The following is a 17022-nucleotide window of genomic DNA, read 5'->3' as shown; positions in this document are numbered from 1 at the left end:
AAGCGTTAGTATCGGGTATCTTTTTCCGTTTCTGTGCGAGCCATGACTTTTCATTATTTACAAGGTCCTTATTAACATCAGTTGCAAGTCTAAATCCTTAATGGCGAGCTGCGGAGCAGGAATAAATATTGTTGATAGATGTGGCGATCCACAACTGTATCTCACTTTTGTTTGCTATATTTCATTTCTTTTTCGGAGTTCGCGCGCTCTTTATTGTACAACTTTGTCGAGATTGATCTGATCCAGAATGCTTTTGGCGCCCTTTTTTATCATATTCTGCGCCAGCTGCTGTCCGCAGATGATCGAGTCTTGGCGAGTATCGTCGATGACCATGGAGAACTCATCCTCGACGGCCTCGGTTCCATCGACACTGATCACTACACCCTTCAGACGCAAGGTCCGGGTGGTATCTTCGTAAGAGGACTCCACGCCTATTGGCACTGAACATCCACCTTCCAGAGTTCTCATAAGTGATCTTTCCGCCAAACAACAGATGGTGGAGTGCTTGTCAGAAATTTTCTCCAGTAATTCGGATACCCATGGGTCTTTCGACCGTATTTCGATACCCAAAGCACCTTGTCCAACCGCGTGGTACATGATAGAGGAGTTCAAACGTTGTGTGATTCTGTGCTCGAGGTTGAGTCTCACTAGCCCGGCGGTTGCCAATATGATGCATGAAAATGGAGTCACCGGGTCATCAAGCTTGCTCAGTCTCGTTTCGATGTTACCTCTGACACTTTCGAACACAAGTTTTGGGAACCTGCGTCTCAACTGTGCGGATCTTCTTATTGACGAGGTTCCAACGACACTACCGTCTGGTAGGTCGTCGAGACCCTTGTAGTGGCTGCCTTTGGCCATGATCAGACAATCGCTGGGGTCGACACGTTTCGTAATGCACCCAATCTCGAACCCGTCTGGTAGTGAAGTGGGCATGTCTTTCAACGAGTGTACTATAAGGTCTATGCGCTTTTCTTTGTCTTTTTCGTATAGCAAATCTTCGAGTTCTTTAGTCCACAACGCTTTACCACCGAATGAGTAGAGGGGTTTTGTATGGACCTGGTCTCCAAATGTCTTGAGGGCACGAACAGTGCAATTGTAGTGCGGAAACGCAGTTTCGATCAAGTCCTTGATCTCATGCGACTGAACCACAGCCAATTTGGATTTTCTACCACCTATGCGTACAGTGTGGTGGTGGTCCTGCATGGCTCAATGAGATAAAGCGATTGAAGTTTTGGAAAATGTCAATGAACAACAGATGGAATAGCGAGCCGCGTTGGAGCTGGAGATGTGGGCGGCACTTATTTCTTCAAAGTTGAATGAAATACTTCGAGTTTCACCGGTTACTGTGCTATTTTTCAACCCACGATCGATTTCAGTACCGAAACACACTGAATGCTTGATTCGTTGGTAAGCTGCCCACCTCAGGAGACCAAAGGTTAGTAGAAATAGCTTCTTTTTCGGACCTTATCTGTCTAAACGGTAGATTTTTGGTGAACTTGAATTGAAAATTTTTTTTAACGATGAGAATAGACAACAGTTCTCCAATCAGCACGGCGGCCAAGAGTATTTGGTCAAGTTTTCGGAATAGAATGAGTAGAAGCAATATTGGGACAGTACTTGTGCCCTTTGCAAAAGTGCTGTCACAACAGTTGACTTTTTGGATCAAGAAAACGGAATCTTTGAGACCGAGCTGGTCCTAGGAAAAGCGATTTTGTAAAAAAAGACCTTTAGCGGAAGGGAAATGACCAAAAGGAATGAAAAAAGCACTGTATTAGTAGCGTCCCAGAGTTCCTTGATCTTGAACTAAGTTTCAAAAGTTTGTGCACCACTTTGTGAAAAATTCTTGATTCAAAACAGATAACCTTGTCCTCTTGATGTTTAGAAGATCAAAATTTTGATCAGGCAAAACCATAACCGTATTGCAGCGCCTACCCCTTGGAATAACGCTATCCATGTAATTTTTGTGGTTTGAACTGGACAATTATTGTTCTTGAGTCTTTACTACAATGACTCAATCAGCATGAACCTAAAGTCGACACCATTCTCTTAAATCGCGCGCCGATACCACAAAGGCGCACATCAATTCACTTTTCTACTTATATTTCGTCTTTTGAACCAGCTCAAGAAGGCACCATTGGAAGATCAAACAAGTTTCTTATTTTGTGGCACCTTCAAGGTCTGTTCACCTCTATGAAACAAGCTTTCTGGCTCATTTTTTTAATGCTCCCACCTTGAGTGGGTCTATTATCAACGGCAAGCCATATTCATAGCTCTTTTTTTGGTTTTCTTACTTCTTGAAGGATATGGAAAGAGGATAAAAGGTTTAGCCGCTGAGCTCTTTCTCTTTTTCCCGTGTAAGATGAAAGAAATTTCCGGCGTCACAGTCGTTAAAAGCGACTCGTTTTCTATCACTGTTCTTAACATTACTACTAAGTAAATAATAAATATATCTCACCCAGACGGTGCGACAAGCTGATCCATAAGGCTTTCAGAATTAAGTTTCTACAGCTGAGATTTTACCCAGCCTTCAAGACCACCCTTTACAATGATCTCTTGTAGATTCTTGCTAAGTTCACCGACTTTTTGTTCCAGGACGACAGGGCCGTCCAAAGAGCCCTCCGTGACGATAATCTTACTGTTAGGTAGATCCCATTGCAAAAACCAACCAGTTCTTCTTGTGAGTTCTTGAGGAGCATCCTTGTATTTCTCTCTCAACATTTGGATGAGGGCTGGGATCTCTAGCGTCAAAAGAGCATTATTTATCGAGTTTCTCGAGAAAATATTGCCAAAGGAACCAGAAACGACAAGTTCGATACCCTTGGCTAAAAGTGCAGTAGCAGCCTGTTCTCTGGAAGAGCCCGTACCGAAGTTGAAGCCACTGATGACGATGTCGCCGGCTTTGACCTTGGCTCCGAATTGAGCGTCATAATTCTCCATGCACACTTCAGCCATCTTCTCGCGCGACACATCATCCTGATAGGTGTATTTACCGGGGTAGATACCATCGGTGTTGATGTTGTCAGCGTCACATAGCACAAGTTCACCCGTTATGCGCGACGGGAAACCCTTGAGCATCTCGACAGGACCAGTTTGCTCTGCAGAAGCCTGTGCCGCTTTTTTAGGAACGTCCTCGACCCATCCGGAAACGCCGTTGAAAGCAGGATCTTCTTCCTTTAGAATCTCGGCTGGAGATCCGATTTTGCCGAGCAGCGCAGAAGCGGTGACAACAGCTGGCGATGCAAGGTAGGCCAATGCATCTTTGGAACCCATTCTACCTTTGAAGTTACGGTTCGTAGCACTGATGCCGACTTCGCCTGGTTCCAATAGACCTGTGCCAAGACCGATACATGGACCACACCCAGCTGGAAGGGTTTTGCACCCAGCCCGCAATAGCTTTTCCCATGCACCTGAGGCTTTAGCATCGGCTTCGACTTCGGACGATGCAGCTGCAACGTAAAATTCGACACCAGGAGCGACTTTATTGATCTGGTTTAGATCGCCAGTTGGACACACAACGTGAGCCGCAGCTTCCAAGTCACTCAAACGAGAGTTTGTGCACGACACTAGGTAGGCCTTGTTGATTTTGACATCCTGTTTTGACAAATCTTGGACTGTGGCTGAGGCCTTGACACTATTAGGACCTGAAACGTAATGTGTCAGGGTACTGAGGTCAATAACGAGCTTTTTGGCATACACGGCATCGTCATCGGCCTTAAGAGCATCCATTTGCCGAGTAAGCTCATTGATACGTTGTTCATTTATTCTAGGATGGTTAGGACCAACTTTTTGAAGTCTTTGGTGATAGAAATCGATCAAAGTTTGGTCCACAGGGAACAATCCCGAAAGCGCTCCCCATTCTGTGGTCATATTGGCAATGGTGAGTCTGTAGTCCACAGGAATTTTGTTTAGAGAGCCTCCCGTGAATTCGATTGCATGATTCAAAACCTGATCCTCGTTGAAAATCCCACATAATGCCACGATAATGTCTTTACCGGAAATGCCGTGGGGAAGCTCGCCTCTTAGCTCAACCTGAGCCACTGGTGGAATCTGCCACCATGTTTGGCCGGTAGCCCAAATGGCTGCCGCATCGGTACGAACTATGGGTGTTCCCAAAGACCCGATTCCTCCGTATGTGTTGGAATGTGAGTCTGAGGCTACTGTCAGATTGAAAGGGAAAGCGTAGCCCTCTTCTATCATGATTTGATGGCCAATACCACGGCCAGCCGGGTAGAAATTGATGCCCTGTTTCTTGGCGAAATTTTCGATATTTTTGTATTTTGTTAGATTCTTTTCGGTAGTATTTTGCACGTCGTGGTCCAGTGTATTGACGATTTGCTTGCGGTCCTTAACCTGCGAAGCACCCAAACCCATGAATTTGAGCGCTACAGGCCACGAATTGTCGTGTGACATACAGTGAGCAGGCTGGATTGATACATAATCCCCGGAGTTCACTATTTTACCCTTGGGCAATCCCACAGCGTATGTTTGCACTATCTTCTCGGTCAAGTTTTGACCTTTCAAGACATGTCTTGATGACGAAAGCTGACGAGCAAATCTAAGCATTACCAACTCAAGAAAATGATCGGTTTGTATAGAAAAACCAAATTAGCTTTATAAATCAAATGCAATCGGTTGAGCCCAGGGTGATAAGAGACTAAACGCTAACGCAAGCGACGTTTCCAGCTTGGTTCAACTCACCTTTTGGTTTAAATACTGTTTGTCGTCCGTCAGCTCATCACTCATCTGAAATTTCCCACGGGAAACTAACGTGCAATTTTTTTTAAGTATGGGAACGCTAGTCTAAACTATGGTGAAAGAGAAAGCCAGATCAACAGAGGATTAACGTGGGATGAGCACTGAAGGATGAGAGAGTTTAGACGTGTGGGTGTAGTAGATTTGGATAAATTGGTTGTGAGATTTGGGAAAAGTAGAGGAGTTTGATGGTTCCTGTCATGGATCTTGAGATGGGGTGTAAGACAGATGGTGGTGGTGATGTGTGTCATAGATCAGGTACGCAGGATAATTCAAAAGTAGTCAGAAGAACGGACTTGAGAGTTACCAGATGTTGCGTACGTCAAGTTGGTGCACGTGACACAATGACAGCGTCAGAATATCAATTAAGACTCGACCTACTACATGAGAAGAGGCTGTACGGTGGAAAACCCATCGCACTTTGAAGTCTTCGAACGTTGGTGTGGGGATCGAAATGGTAGGACCTCCCAGGAATGTTGCCATCTACAACTAGGACTGTCCTGCAAGTACGGATCTGGAAGTTCATACGAGAATAATCGTATGTGACAAAATGACAAAACAACTGTGGAGCCATGTAGCGATGTGTTTGAAGAAGCAGCAACCGAGCCTCGCTCATGTAGCCACCAATTTTTTGCTGGAAAATGTCTCCGGTCACGTTTGTATCCACTGCTACCAAGCTCAATTGTGTTCAAACTACGTAAACTCTACCATGTTCATTCGTTTTCAAATCTTCTTCCTCCTGCACATAAAAGCTTACGATTCCTAAAAAATAGATTCTCCCTCGCAAATGTGGAATGGGTCACTTTAAGTGTCCGGACAAGCTGTTTTGTAAACATAATTGACATCATTCGAGATTTTCCAAAGGAGATGCTCTGTTTTGAAACCCACTATTATTTTTAGGAATCTGCGTAAAGTATCGACCATGTAACGCGCCAATCATGCCATTATGTCAATCGATACAATTTAGTAGATAGAAGAAGCCAATGACTCTGGTTGTCTCTTATTCCAGCAATAACAAATCTGTTTCAGCGTTTTCACTAGAAACATCAATATTTGGCTGAACTTAACTTCTTAGACTCTGTGTATTCCCTTACTTGAATGTGTTATTAACTAAGTATTCCAATCAGTCCTGATCTACTCGTTTGATATCCGCTTTTCTATGCCCATGATCCACAAAGCAACTCGAAAATAATCCCGAAATCCGATTCGCAACCCGATTTGCAACCCGTTCCGTAAATAACTATAATCCACTTTTGATCCGCTTTCAATTTCCGGGTCCCAATTTTGTGATCCGTATCGACCCGTTTTTTCTTCGGTCATCTGTTCATATCACTTTTTCTCTAAATGACACCTGGTCCCGTTAGAAGCCGAAAAAAAACCAGAGTCTGAAATACCAAGCGGTAAAAGTGGCTCGTGGTTTTCTAAACTGATCTTTAATCGGTGTAAACATTCAAATTGCACTTTCCTCCTCTTGAACTCCGATTCCAGATAACGACAAAGTGACAAGCCCAATTTTTCACCAAGAAATTCGTGCAAACACTGGAACCAATCCTCACTAATCTCTACAAGATCTGCAAATCATCACATCGTTGGCTTCACTACCACTATTCCTTACTTCTGTGTACTCTTTCATTCTTTTATTATCGTGACACTTTCTAACGACACACTCGTCCGATATGATCTATAATCATTCTACCTTTTTTTTTTGATCTCTCCCAAAATTTTTCAAAAAAACTCTCTCACAGTATAAAAGGGGCACCGAAAAAATGTCAGACCGGTAACCCTAATTCTTTCCCTCAAAAGACTTGAAAGTAACGACATTGATCTTATTTGGAACTCTGAACAGACGTTAAAGCATTTAAAACAGGCTTAAGACCTCGCTAGCGTTAAATAATCCATTCAATTTCATCCAGAATCCCTTTTCCCGTGAAATTTTAGCTCTTCATTTGCACTATTTCCGTTGAACTAGATTTTAGCAAAAACCCAAAAAAAAATGTCCTCTGCTTGCGACTTGTTGTACTGGAAAAACCCGGTGGAAACCGGTAAGGTGTTTGGTGGCGCTCTTGTGGCGTTGTTGGTGCTAAAAAAAGTGAACCTGGTGTCATTTTTGTTGCGTGTTCTTTACACAAGTATGTTCACAACCGCAACGGTAGAGTTTTTGTCAAATTTGTTTTTGGGCCAAGGCTTGGTGACCCGGTACGGAATCCAAAGCTGTCCCGATGTGGTTGGGTTCTTGAGACCCCGTATCGATGCGTTTTTGGCTCGTGTGCCACCCACAATGGCCAAATTCCGTACAACTCTCATGGCACAATCGCCCAAGAGAACTTACAAAGCTAGTGGGGCTCTGTACGTCCTGAGCAAACTGTTCAGCGTGCTATCGGTGTGGAGCATTCTTTTCATCGGAACTATCGGTGTGTTCACGGTACCCGTAGTTTACAAGACTTTCCAAAAGGAGATCGACGCCACGGTTGCCCAAGGTGTCGAAGCCGGCAGACACCATGCTTCCGCTTTGCAATCCACCGTTGCTGAAAAGGCTAACCCATACGTGAAGCAACTCGACGAAAAATTGGGTCCTGTTTCCGGTTTCATCAAATCCAAGGTCCCTGCCACCAGAGTAGGAGGCTCCAACGTCACCGCCGAGTCCTCGACCGCCAAGTTGGCCGCAAACGTTCCTTTTGAAGAACCAGCGCAGGCTCATACTTCTTCCGCTGATTTCCCCACTGCTCCTTCCACCAACCTAGGCCACATCGTCACCGATGAAACTACCGGTCTAGCACATGATGTTCACGAGCCAATCAGGGAATAGATGGATACAACGAACGCTTCAAACGAAAGAAAAAACAAGGTAAAAGTTGTGTCTTGCCTCTAGCTATCATTTCTTTCTGGGCCCTCTGATCTTCAATTCACACCCCGTTATCCTTTTTCCTTCACATTCCGCGTTTCAACGTGGAACTGACGATTTTATTATGTTCTCCGGCTTGGTTCTGTAACCTCATGCAAACTTGACCGGCGTACACAGCAGCAAGATGAACGACATAGCTTAACTCTCTGTACTCACGGCTATTTTACATATATAACTATAGCCTTTTGGTCTATCTATAAAAAGCCATGAGAAATCGAAAAATCGTAGCCAACCAATACAGACGTAGAGTTGTTCAAAGATGTTTCAAGACTGCTGGTCAAAGCTATCTTGACTACAGTTTAAATACGAATAATATCTTGGGATAAATAATTATTACATATAGGCTAGCCCTAACATGTGGCGACAAAAAACAAATTGGTACACTACAACAGTAAAGTCAAAAACTGTCCATAGATCTGGATCATCAATTGAGAGAAAAAAAATCGCAGTATGCCAGAGTAGCCTACCTTTCAATTGTCCAACCTATATGATGGCATTTCTTACAAACGAAGCCCGGAAGAAACCTCCAACTGATCGATAATGGGCTCTCTAACATTTGGCTGTAGGTCGTCATTTGTAAGTTGTAGTTGTTCTTGAGTCCACAAGTTGGATTCACATTCATAATCAGCTTCACCTACTCCCAATAATCCCCCTTGTCTCTCCCAGTCGCTCACACGAGGCAATTGTAAGGTGTGGAAAACGTCATCAACGGCATCTAGTAAAATATCTGACAGGTCGTTGGTGTGTCCGGGTGTAGGAGTAATGCGAAGTCTTTCGGTGCCTCTGGCCACAGTAGGGAAGTTAATGGCCTGGACGTAGATTCTGTGTTTGTCCATTAAAATGTCAGAGGCCTGCCTGGCCAAATCTGGGTTCCCAATGAGGATGGGGACAATGTGGGATGGGTTTGGAATCACAGGGATGTCAAGATCGGCCAACCCTTGCTTCACGTAGGCTGTGTGTCTCTGCTGTTCCTGTCTCAATTCCAAATGGGAACGCTGGAATCTGATGGCCTCCGCCGCACCTGCCATGACGGCAGGAGGCAAAGAGGTAGTAAAGATGAATCCCGGTGCATAAGACCGCAGCCAGTCAATTAGACGCTGTGAGCCGGCCACGTAGCCTCCTACAGTACCAAATGACTTACCAAGAGTACCTGTAATCATGTCGACCCGGTCCATAACCGTGGTGTAATCAGGAGATGCAATACCAGCAGCGCGGTGGGCTTCAAAATCGCAATGTTCGGCCACACCAGCACCGTGAGGACCATACAAACCAACAGCATGGACTTCATCCAAAAACGTCAAAGCACCGTATTTTTCGGCTAAGTCGCAAATCTTGCCGATATCAGCAACAGACCCGGACATAGAGTAAACAGACTCGAATGCAATCAATTTGGGGGTCGATCTAGGGTAGCTAGCAAGCAATTCTTCCAAATGGTTTAGGTCGTTGTGTTTGAAAATGTGTTTGGTCGTGGAAGCGTGTTTGATCCCAACAATCATAGACGCGTGGTTAAGTTCATCCGAAAAAATGACCAAATCTTTCAATTTTTGTCCCAACAAAGAGATAACCGCGTCATTGGCAACAAAACAAGAAGAAAACACCAACGCACCCTCTTTTTTGTGAAGTGCAGCAACCTCGGCCTCGAGTCTCAAAGCGTGCTGGTTGTGACCAGCAATATTTCTGGTTCCACCGGCTCCAGCGCCATATTTGTCCAAAGTTTTCTTCATCACGTCCACAACCTGCTGGTTCTTGGAAAGTGCCAAATAATCGTTGGAACACCACACGGTCACTTTATCCTGCTCCTCTTGGCGGTGAGCCATTGGAAATTCCTTAGCCAGCCGATTGATGTTGTTGAAAAACCGGTACGATTTGTCGACTCGTTTTTTGCGCACTTCATGCTCAAAAAGCCCCTCATAATCGAACTTGGACTCCTGAGTCGCATGATCTGTCATTAGCATGTCCTGTGCAGCTTCCCCGCGACCTGTTGAAGTGCTAGCGCTGCCAACAGCTCTCGCAGCGCCTGAAGCTGCCGCTGTAGCCAAATGTGCCTTTTGCATTGCCTGACCCATAAATGGACATTTTTGGGCCATTTTGGACACACTGGACTGTTGAAGACTCTTGACATTTCTCAACGACGAAGCAGTCTTGTTCATGAACGGGCACAGTCTCACAGACTGTCTAGCGATGTTTTCCATCTCTACTAGATCAGTTGAAACTTGACCGTTTTTGATCGAAAAAAAGAGCTCGAAAACCGTCTAAAAATCTCCCTTCTGGCAGTAGTAATTCCGCAATGCGAATCACTCTTTATAACAGAGAGTTTGAGGCTAAAATTCAGCTTCCAAAGCGTAGAGATGACTTATAAGTTGTGAATGATGAATGAATTACAACTTATAGCTAATTCTTTTTTTCACCGTTTATTGGTCTACTTCCCGACTGAAAAGAAAGAGCACCTGATGAGTCCGAAAAGGGAAACGAACGTGAAGTGTTGCCCGATGTGGAAACACCTTCCTGAAAAAGAAGTCGCATAGTTCTGAACTGCTGGTCACGTCTTATCCACGTGACTGCGGTGATACGTTGTCGTTGTCGTCCAGCTAGCTAGCTTCACAATTATCATCCACCATTCCATTGTGCTAGCATGTTTTGGAGTCTATCATGGGCCTTGCGATGACCAGCCTGAGCTGCCTTCTGGTAGTGTTCCCGTGCGGCATTGGGATCGGCGGTACATCCAACACCATTCTCGTAGAAAAATCCGATCGCATATTCTGCACGGGCCAATTTGCCCTCCGATGCTTGGCTCGCCTTGCGGGCCCATTTGAATGCTTCGTTGTTGTTAGGCTTGAGCACATTCGTGGCACCTGTAAGATACCAGCCGCTCAACGACATCATGGCCATAGGGTTGCCGCGAGGCTTTGCGGTAGCTGCCTGGGCATACCATGCAATAGACTTGTTGGCCGCCACGCCCAAATTCAGCTGGCCAAACTCGTAACACTGGCCAAGACGCCATTGGGCTAGCGCATACGAATACCCGGTCGCGCAGCGGTGGTAGTATTGTAACGCTTTTGTCGTGTTTCGAGAAACTCCCGCGTTGGTCAACGATTCTTGTAGCGCGGGCGCCAGACCGTCAAACTCGTACAATTTGGCAAGCTCGTACATTGCTTGCGGAGATACACGATCCGCTTTTTTGGCACCACCGGCGGTGCTATCCTGCGACTTGGGATCAGGAGCGCTACCTACTTTCTCGTCGCGACGAATAGCCCTTGAAAACCAGCTCATGGCAACTTTCACATCTTGATTGAGGAGCGACCTTTGCTTGGCGTCCTTTACACCCTGCAAGCACAACATTCCCAATTTATACATGCATGCGATATTATCGCAATCCAGCGCTCCCTTCTCGTAGAAATGTATGGCCTTTTGCATGCATCGCATCCCATTCAGATCTGCAGGTGTACCTCTCTTATATTCGTAACATACACCGGCACGATAGCAAGCTTCACTGACGTCTAGAGCCGCAGCCCTGCTGTAATAATCTAACGCCTTACTGTCGTTCCGCGCAATGACCTGTTGGATCTTAACGTCCAGATAAGGCTGGTGAGAATAAAGTGTTGCCATCAAATATAGCGCGGGCCCATGTTGCAAAGTGATGAGCTTTGTCAGTACTTTTAAAGCATGCTCCAAAATTATTTTCTGATTTTTCAGCATTTCCGCTGCTGATAACGTTCTTTTGAGCTTATCGCCATTAATGTTGTAGTTGGCAATGAATTCTTCTATGAAAGCAAATTGCAGCAACGTTTCGCACCATTCCATTTGAACTTCGGCGGTGAAGTTCGGTGAATCGTTTATGGTCGCTTCGTAGACTTTGTGAAACTTGATTGCAATATCACTATACTGTGAAAGATCGCGTTTAGGGGTGAGGTCTTTCTCACTGGAGCTCCGCTTTTGACTTTTACGGTCAGCTAGTTCAGCGTAGTCACTAGGTTTGCGGTACATTTTCTCTTGCAGAATTTGTGGTGTCTCCATATCATCAGTTTCCACGTATGGAGGAGGCGGTAACGCGGCTTTGGAGACGTCACTTGCGCTCTGAAATGTATCCACAGAGCTGTTATTATTAGTGTAATTAGTGTCCGATCTTGCATTTTTCAGTGACTCGGTGGATCGTCCTTGAGACGGTGGACTTTGGAAAGTAAACGGTTGATCGTAACGCGAGTTTGTCGGCGTCATTACTTTGCTTCTTCCATCAGATGACGGCGTTGATCGGCCGGATTGTAAATTATGCGTCGACTGTAATGGAATCGGACTCATGGGTTGTTGCGTATCTTCCACTGGATACGGCACAGGTCGAGATGGACTATTGCTTGTTATTCTTTGTGAGATAGGCTCTTTCCGCGAGGGCGGGTACATTTTGATGTGTGTATCATAAAGCATTTCTTTACCTCGATCCATCGTGGTTGAAACGCGGCTAAATACTCGAGATCAGCGCGTTCCCAGCGTCGTGTTTGGTTGATTCTTGCATGAGTTCAAGCACGATCTCTAAAATCGATAGTCGCAGAATGCATTTTGTACGGACACGGTCTTATTTATTATTCCAAAGTGTCAGAACGAGACAAAGTGATGTGGGCAATAATGTTAGATGCTTTACTTTGGATCAAGCCTAGATGGCGAAAGAATGCGGCCAGGAGATTGTTGAGTAGTTTTCATCAATTATGGTGTACAACTTGGTTTCGGGTAGTGTCTCTTTCATTGCAGCGCAGGGCCGATATAGTATGAATGTGTACCTTTTATCTAGAGCACAACTGTTGGCAGAATCGTTAGGGCAATGCTGAGGTGCGTAATGATCCGATCTTTTATCGCCGAAATATCAATGTTACGATTCGAATCTACGGTGAACGTTTTGGATGTAGCTGGCAGAACGGATAAGTGCTCGTCAGACATGACAAGCTGGAGAAAACAATTCATACGCGGGCCCTGCCTTGAAGTAATCACAAGCAATCCGCTTCGGTAAGTACGTGGTTTACATCCGCATCATCGAATGCGGAGGGTATTGCTTGCTCTCTGCTGTGGGTTCAATGCGCGATAGTATACCCTCTGGCGCGGGCGACATTTTCGTCTACCTGATTGTTATTTTATGTGCCTCCGTGGCCCGACGGGAAATTCTTATTTTTGTCTTCTGTTCGAACCCTTTCCGGGAACTTTCCTTTACGATATTTTCCATTTTAATTACCATCTTCTTGTCTCTTTTCAGGAATCGATGAGCAACTTCAATCGAACTTCAACCGAACTTCCAGCCGACTTCCTTGACAACCTCAATCGACTATAATGGTTTGGCCATTCAATAAAAAGAGCGAAGACTCGTCTGCTCATCAAGAGCAGCCCAAAGAGCAATTACAGAACTACAGCGCGGGGAAAAAATACCTACTGGAGGATACAAATCCTCGCTTTGCCAACGAATCCCAAAGTCAGTATGCCAAGGCCCAAGAACAAGCATCGCTTCGACAAGCGTGGGAAACTGTAAGTTGGAACGATTTCAGTCTCCAGAAGCTCGTTCAAATTCCATGTCTGCGAGATGCAGGAATGAGCGGGTTCACTAGCATGTTCGTGGTTGGAGGTGTCATATTTTTGTATCATAAAAATCCAGCAAAAGCTGCAAACTGGTCAGTGGGAGGGCTTATGCTTGGAAGCATTGTAGGCTGGGAACAGTGTCGGATGAGGCGAAAAAAAAGCTTCCAAACTGCTCAGATGGCTAGAACAACCGTCGCAAATAAGGAAAAGCCCATGTTGAATTCGGTGGTTCATGATGACAGAGTAAAAAAAGAGTGGGAAGGCCACACCTCTGATACGAGCTCTAAGAAGCCATGGTATAAGCTATGGTAGCGTAAGAAATATAATGACAAATATTCGTTCATGCTCACTCTTCTTATAGAGTATACTCGCACGTCAGCGGCGCATCTTACGTAAAAGGTATCTACATGCAATCTTGGGTCTCACAATGCCAAGCTTGACGTGCTGACGTTACCCAACGTAAGTTCATTCATGCCGTCCAAAATCTTTTGACCGCTAACGTCATCCTCTTCGTGAACTTCTTCGTCATCTTCGTTTACATCGTTATCCTTTCCGTCTCCCTCTGCTACATTAGCGAAAGATGGCTCTTGCGATTTGGGCATCGGCAGAGAAAATGAGTTATCGTATGCGTCGTTACTGTCAGGGTCCTGATTGGAAGCTGAATCTGATGGGGAATGCGAACCGCTCTTGCGACGTGACGGTGTGATTCGAAGAACGGCTGTGCGAGGGGTGCCATTCCGAGTAATTTGAGAGCTTCTCGGAGAGTTTATGACATCGCTATGGTACTCGTATGTGTCATCGTCGTTTTTGGGTTCATTTTCTGTGCTACTGAATGGATCACCCGCATGTACCAAGAGTTCATCCAATCCCCCACCAGACCATCCTTTTCGTGCAATATTTTCACTGATTTCGACCTGCGCCCTTGATACCGTAGCGGTATCTTTTAAAACGTCAAAAGAGCAACTTTCAACCATTTCATAGGACTTTTGATAATAGCGGTGTTTCAGTGACTCCAGTTCGTCAAGTTGAAGTTGTAAATTAGCCAAGTTTTCACGGTAAGACAGCAAATTACGTGTTTTGCGTCTAGAAAACTGAGCGTTGTATTTTTCTTGGAGCTTGAGTTTTTTGGCCTCATCGTGGAACTCCCGTTTAAATTGTGAGTCGTGTACCCTTCGTTTGTACTGAAAATCTTCTATTCGGGTCGTCAACGTATCGACAAGCGACGAACTGATGCAATCGGACATGATGCGCTGGTGATTTGCGATGAGATGAAATAGACCGCTGGAACTTAGGAACTTTTCAGCGGTGTCGTCGTTGCATCCCTTCAAGCGTGCCATTTGTTCCAAAGATAGCGCCAACAAGCTTGCTTTTTGAGAGGTGGCAGAAAGCTCCTTCGCATAGTTTTCTGCATTGGTCAGAAGCTGTTGCATAGTATCTGCAGTCTGTATCATGTCCTTATTGGTGACCAAATTTTGAAGGTCACTTATTGTGCTGAACCCGGATCTAAAAGATGAGGGTCGGCGTAGTCTAAACATACTCGAGTTGGTAGCCGACCGAAAGGGTGATTCGAGCCTATCTACAGGTGTTGGAAGCTCCAATTCTGATCTATCTATACTTTGGCCATTTTGACCAGTGCTGTTTACTAAAGGGTAAAATTCAGAGAGATGCGGCGCATATCTTTCAGCGGATATTCTCGTGTCAGATTCTCCAGTAGCCATTTCAACCAAGGCAGGATCTTAAGATTGTGTAGCAGGCCTAAACCCTGTTCTTATGACTGTTTTTGTTTGAATTTCGAGCTGGCTACCTGTTCCTTCATCCTACATTGGCTTGACATCTCTTACGATCGCTATAATCGATACGTGTATAGTGATGTATAGTATTTTCAAAACTAGAGAAGGTTGAGGTCTTTGATAAGTCGATTTTGGAGTGTGTTGCGTATTTCCCACCTGTAGCGCATGTTATGTTGTCACCCTTGGTCCTTCTTTTCTTCTGGCATCTTCTTGTGCCCTCTGCCATTTATCTCAACGAATTTAAATATTAGGTATGGTAATGGTGTCTAGATAGCTGACAGATTCGTTTTGATCAAGGAAAGTTGACGATTTTGGGTGATGGTCCGCCGAAGATAGACTCCAGGGACAGGGCATGTTTCGATTTTCCTCTGTGCTGCAAGCGGAATAATACAGACGATTTATAAAACGCTTAAAATATCCAGTCATGCATTACATAGGATATCGAAATTACCTCTTTCATCAAGCTTAGATTATGGATGACCTTAGCGGTGCTCAATATTGTGGTAAAGTTGGAAGATTGGTGTTCTTTGAAGCCTGATATGGCAAGTGACAGTGAATGTAATGGTTCAGAGAAGAAATACATCACTTTATACTAAACTGACACTCTTCTGTCCAAAATGATCCTGTGAATGGCACAGAGAGGAATCATTGCTGATCTTTGGCGCATGTTTCATTGCTACCATATTTTTTCGAGTATTGAAATGAGCAGCGATCTGTTGTTGATGGTATTTGGCAGTGAAGACCTTGAAAAGTCAAGTCAATCTAAAAAATGCTGTCCAACTGCGAAAACACATACTTCTCGATCCTCACAAATTCCCATATTGTAGATCAAAGCTTGATGAAAGTTCGCCAGAAACTGGCATCGGCTTTGATGATACTTGAAGCACGGTTTTAGTATGTATCACTATCCACGGATGCCGCTCAATAAAAATTTATGGGCCATATACCAGTATCCAGCAGAGCTCATTGACGAATGTTGAACACAACATCCTCAAAAAACACACTTGAAAGCTCCCAGCGATGTTCAACCTCGGTGCTAGCTTTTTCCCACGGATCAGGCTTATCTCTGGGGCCTCTCAAAATGTCAGATTTCTGACTACGGCCGCTAGAGTTACCGTTAAACCTTTGCAATCAAGGAAGACATTACTGATTGATACTTACAAAGATTTGATGGACAAGAACCCGGTAGTACTATTTGCACACTACAATAACTTGCTTAAGCAAGAGAACTCATTTTTCCGCGCACAAATACAGGCATTGGGCGGTAAAATGACCGTTCTAAGAAACCAGCTTTTTCAAGTCTACCTGCGAAACTCGCACCTTGCTGATCCATGTGCTCCCTCTGCAAAAACCGAGCAAAACAGAACTCATCCGTTGTTGCCACTGTTCAAGGGTCCCACCGCGGCCATATCTTTTTCAGAAACTGATCCATCGCAGATACTCAAATTTCTGAAGCTACTCGAGAAAAGTTCCGATAAAATGTTTGTGGTGGGCGCCAGAATCGAAGATCAAGTAATGGACATTACCAAACTGCAACAATTCAAGACCCTACCGTCAAAGTCCGCGCTACAGAGCCAGCTCTTAGGTGTATTGTCAGTGCTTAGCGGTGCTGGATTGGTTAAGACGTTGGAGGCCGGTTCTCATTCGCTGTATCTAACCTTGCAGTCACACCACGACAACGTGGAAAAACCAGAAGACAAATAGGCGGTTTTTTCCTCCAGAAATACCATCATCTGCACTACCTGTATATATATATATAAATCGTTAAGAGACAAATCGTTGATTTCAACGATTCCCCTAAAAACAAAGTTACTTCACTTCAAGAGGCTACTTACAAGAATGAATTAGAGATACCACGACTGATCTGAAGTCTTCAAAAAACCGGTTGTACTTGGTCGGTCAAGTTTGATGCTGTGCTCTACTTATAGTCTGAAAATTTTAATTTACCTTCAGCTCATCTCATCGCATCTCATCGCATTGAACTTGATAAACTTAACCCGCATCTGGTCAAGAAGCGTAACTTCC

The 17022-nt window shown here is 44.7% G+C and overlaps 8 protein-coding genes across 8 annotated transcripts; 3 read left to right on the top strand and 5 right to left on the bottom strand.

Moving 5' to 3' along the window:
- Positions 1–210: 210 nt before the first annotated feature.
- On the bottom strand, positions 211–1203 carry HEM3 (LALA0S04e06062g1_1; the record flags this gene model as incomplete). Its single annotated transcript, XM_022772830.1, has 1 exon — positions 211–1203. The coding sequence occupies one exon, from the start codon at positions 1201–1203 to the stop codon at positions 211–213; it is 993 nt and encodes a 330-aa protein (XP_022628256.1).
- A 1299-nt stretch (positions 1204–2502) lies between these two features.
- Positions 2503–4563, bottom strand: LYS4 (LALA0S04e06040g1_1; the record flags this gene model as incomplete). The annotated part of the gene is made up of 1 exon (XM_022772829.1): positions 2503–4563. The coding sequence occupies one exon, from the start codon at positions 4561–4563 to the stop codon at positions 2503–2505; it is 2061 nt and encodes a 686-aa protein (XP_022628255.1).
- Positions 4564–6745: 2182 nt separating this feature from the next.
- Positions 6746–7558, top strand: RTN1 (LALA0S04e06018g1_1; the record flags this gene model as incomplete). The annotated part of the gene is made up of 1 exon (XM_022772828.1): positions 6746–7558. The coding sequence occupies one exon, from the start codon at positions 6746–6748 to the stop codon at positions 7556–7558; it is 813 nt and encodes a 270-aa protein (XP_022628254.1).
- A 596-nt stretch (positions 7559–8154) lies between these two features.
- Positions 8155–9846, bottom strand: HEM1 (LALA0S04e05996g1_1; the record flags this gene model as incomplete). Its single annotated transcript, XM_022772827.1, has 1 exon — positions 8155–9846. The coding sequence occupies one exon, from the start codon at positions 9844–9846 to the stop codon at positions 8155–8157; it is 1692 nt and encodes a 563-aa protein (XP_022628253.1).
- A 415-nt stretch (positions 9847–10261) lies between these two features.
- Positions 10262–12091, bottom strand: ACK1 (LALA0S04e05974g1_1; the record flags this gene model as incomplete). Its single annotated transcript, XM_022772826.1, has 1 exon — positions 10262–12091. The coding sequence occupies one exon, from the start codon at positions 12089–12091 to the stop codon at positions 10262–10264; it is 1830 nt and encodes a 609-aa protein (XP_022628252.1).
- Positions 12092–12964: 873 nt separating this feature from the next.
- COX20 (LALA0S04e05952g1_1) lies at positions 12965–13519 on the top strand (the record flags this gene model as incomplete). The annotated part of the gene is made up of 1 exon (XM_022772825.1): positions 12965–13519. One exon carries the CDS (start codon positions 12965–12967, stop codon positions 13517–13519), a length of 555 nt encoding a protein of 184 aa, XP_022628251.1.
- A 110-nt stretch (positions 13520–13629) lies between these two features.
- On the bottom strand, positions 13630–14925 carry IVY1 (LALA0S04e05930g1_1; the record flags this gene model as incomplete). Its single annotated transcript, XM_022772824.1, has 1 exon — positions 13630–14925. One exon carries the CDS (start codon positions 14923–14925, stop codon positions 13630–13632), a length of 1296 nt encoding a protein of 431 aa, XP_022628250.1.
- A 1092-nt stretch (positions 14926–16017) lies between these two features.
- Positions 16018–16701, top strand: MRPL11 (LALA0S04e05908g1_1; the record flags this gene model as incomplete). The annotated part of the gene is made up of 1 exon (XM_022772823.1): positions 16018–16701. The coding sequence occupies one exon, from the start codon at positions 16018–16020 to the stop codon at positions 16699–16701; it is 684 nt and encodes a 227-aa protein (XP_022628249.1).
- Positions 16702–17022: the final 321 nt, after the last annotated feature.

This window comes from Lachancea lanzarotensis, scaffold LALA0S04, assembly GCF_000938715.1.
Source record: "Lachancea lanzarotensis genome assembly LALA0, scaffold LALA0S04, whole genome shotgun sequence".
In the NCBI taxonomy this organism is placed as follows: Eukaryota; Fungi; Ascomycota; class Saccharomycetes; order Saccharomycetales; family Saccharomycetaceae; genus Lachancea; species Lachancea lanzarotensis.
The sequence above is the reverse complement of the archived record's forward strand: the minus strand, read 5'-3'. Positions and strand labels throughout refer to the sequence as shown.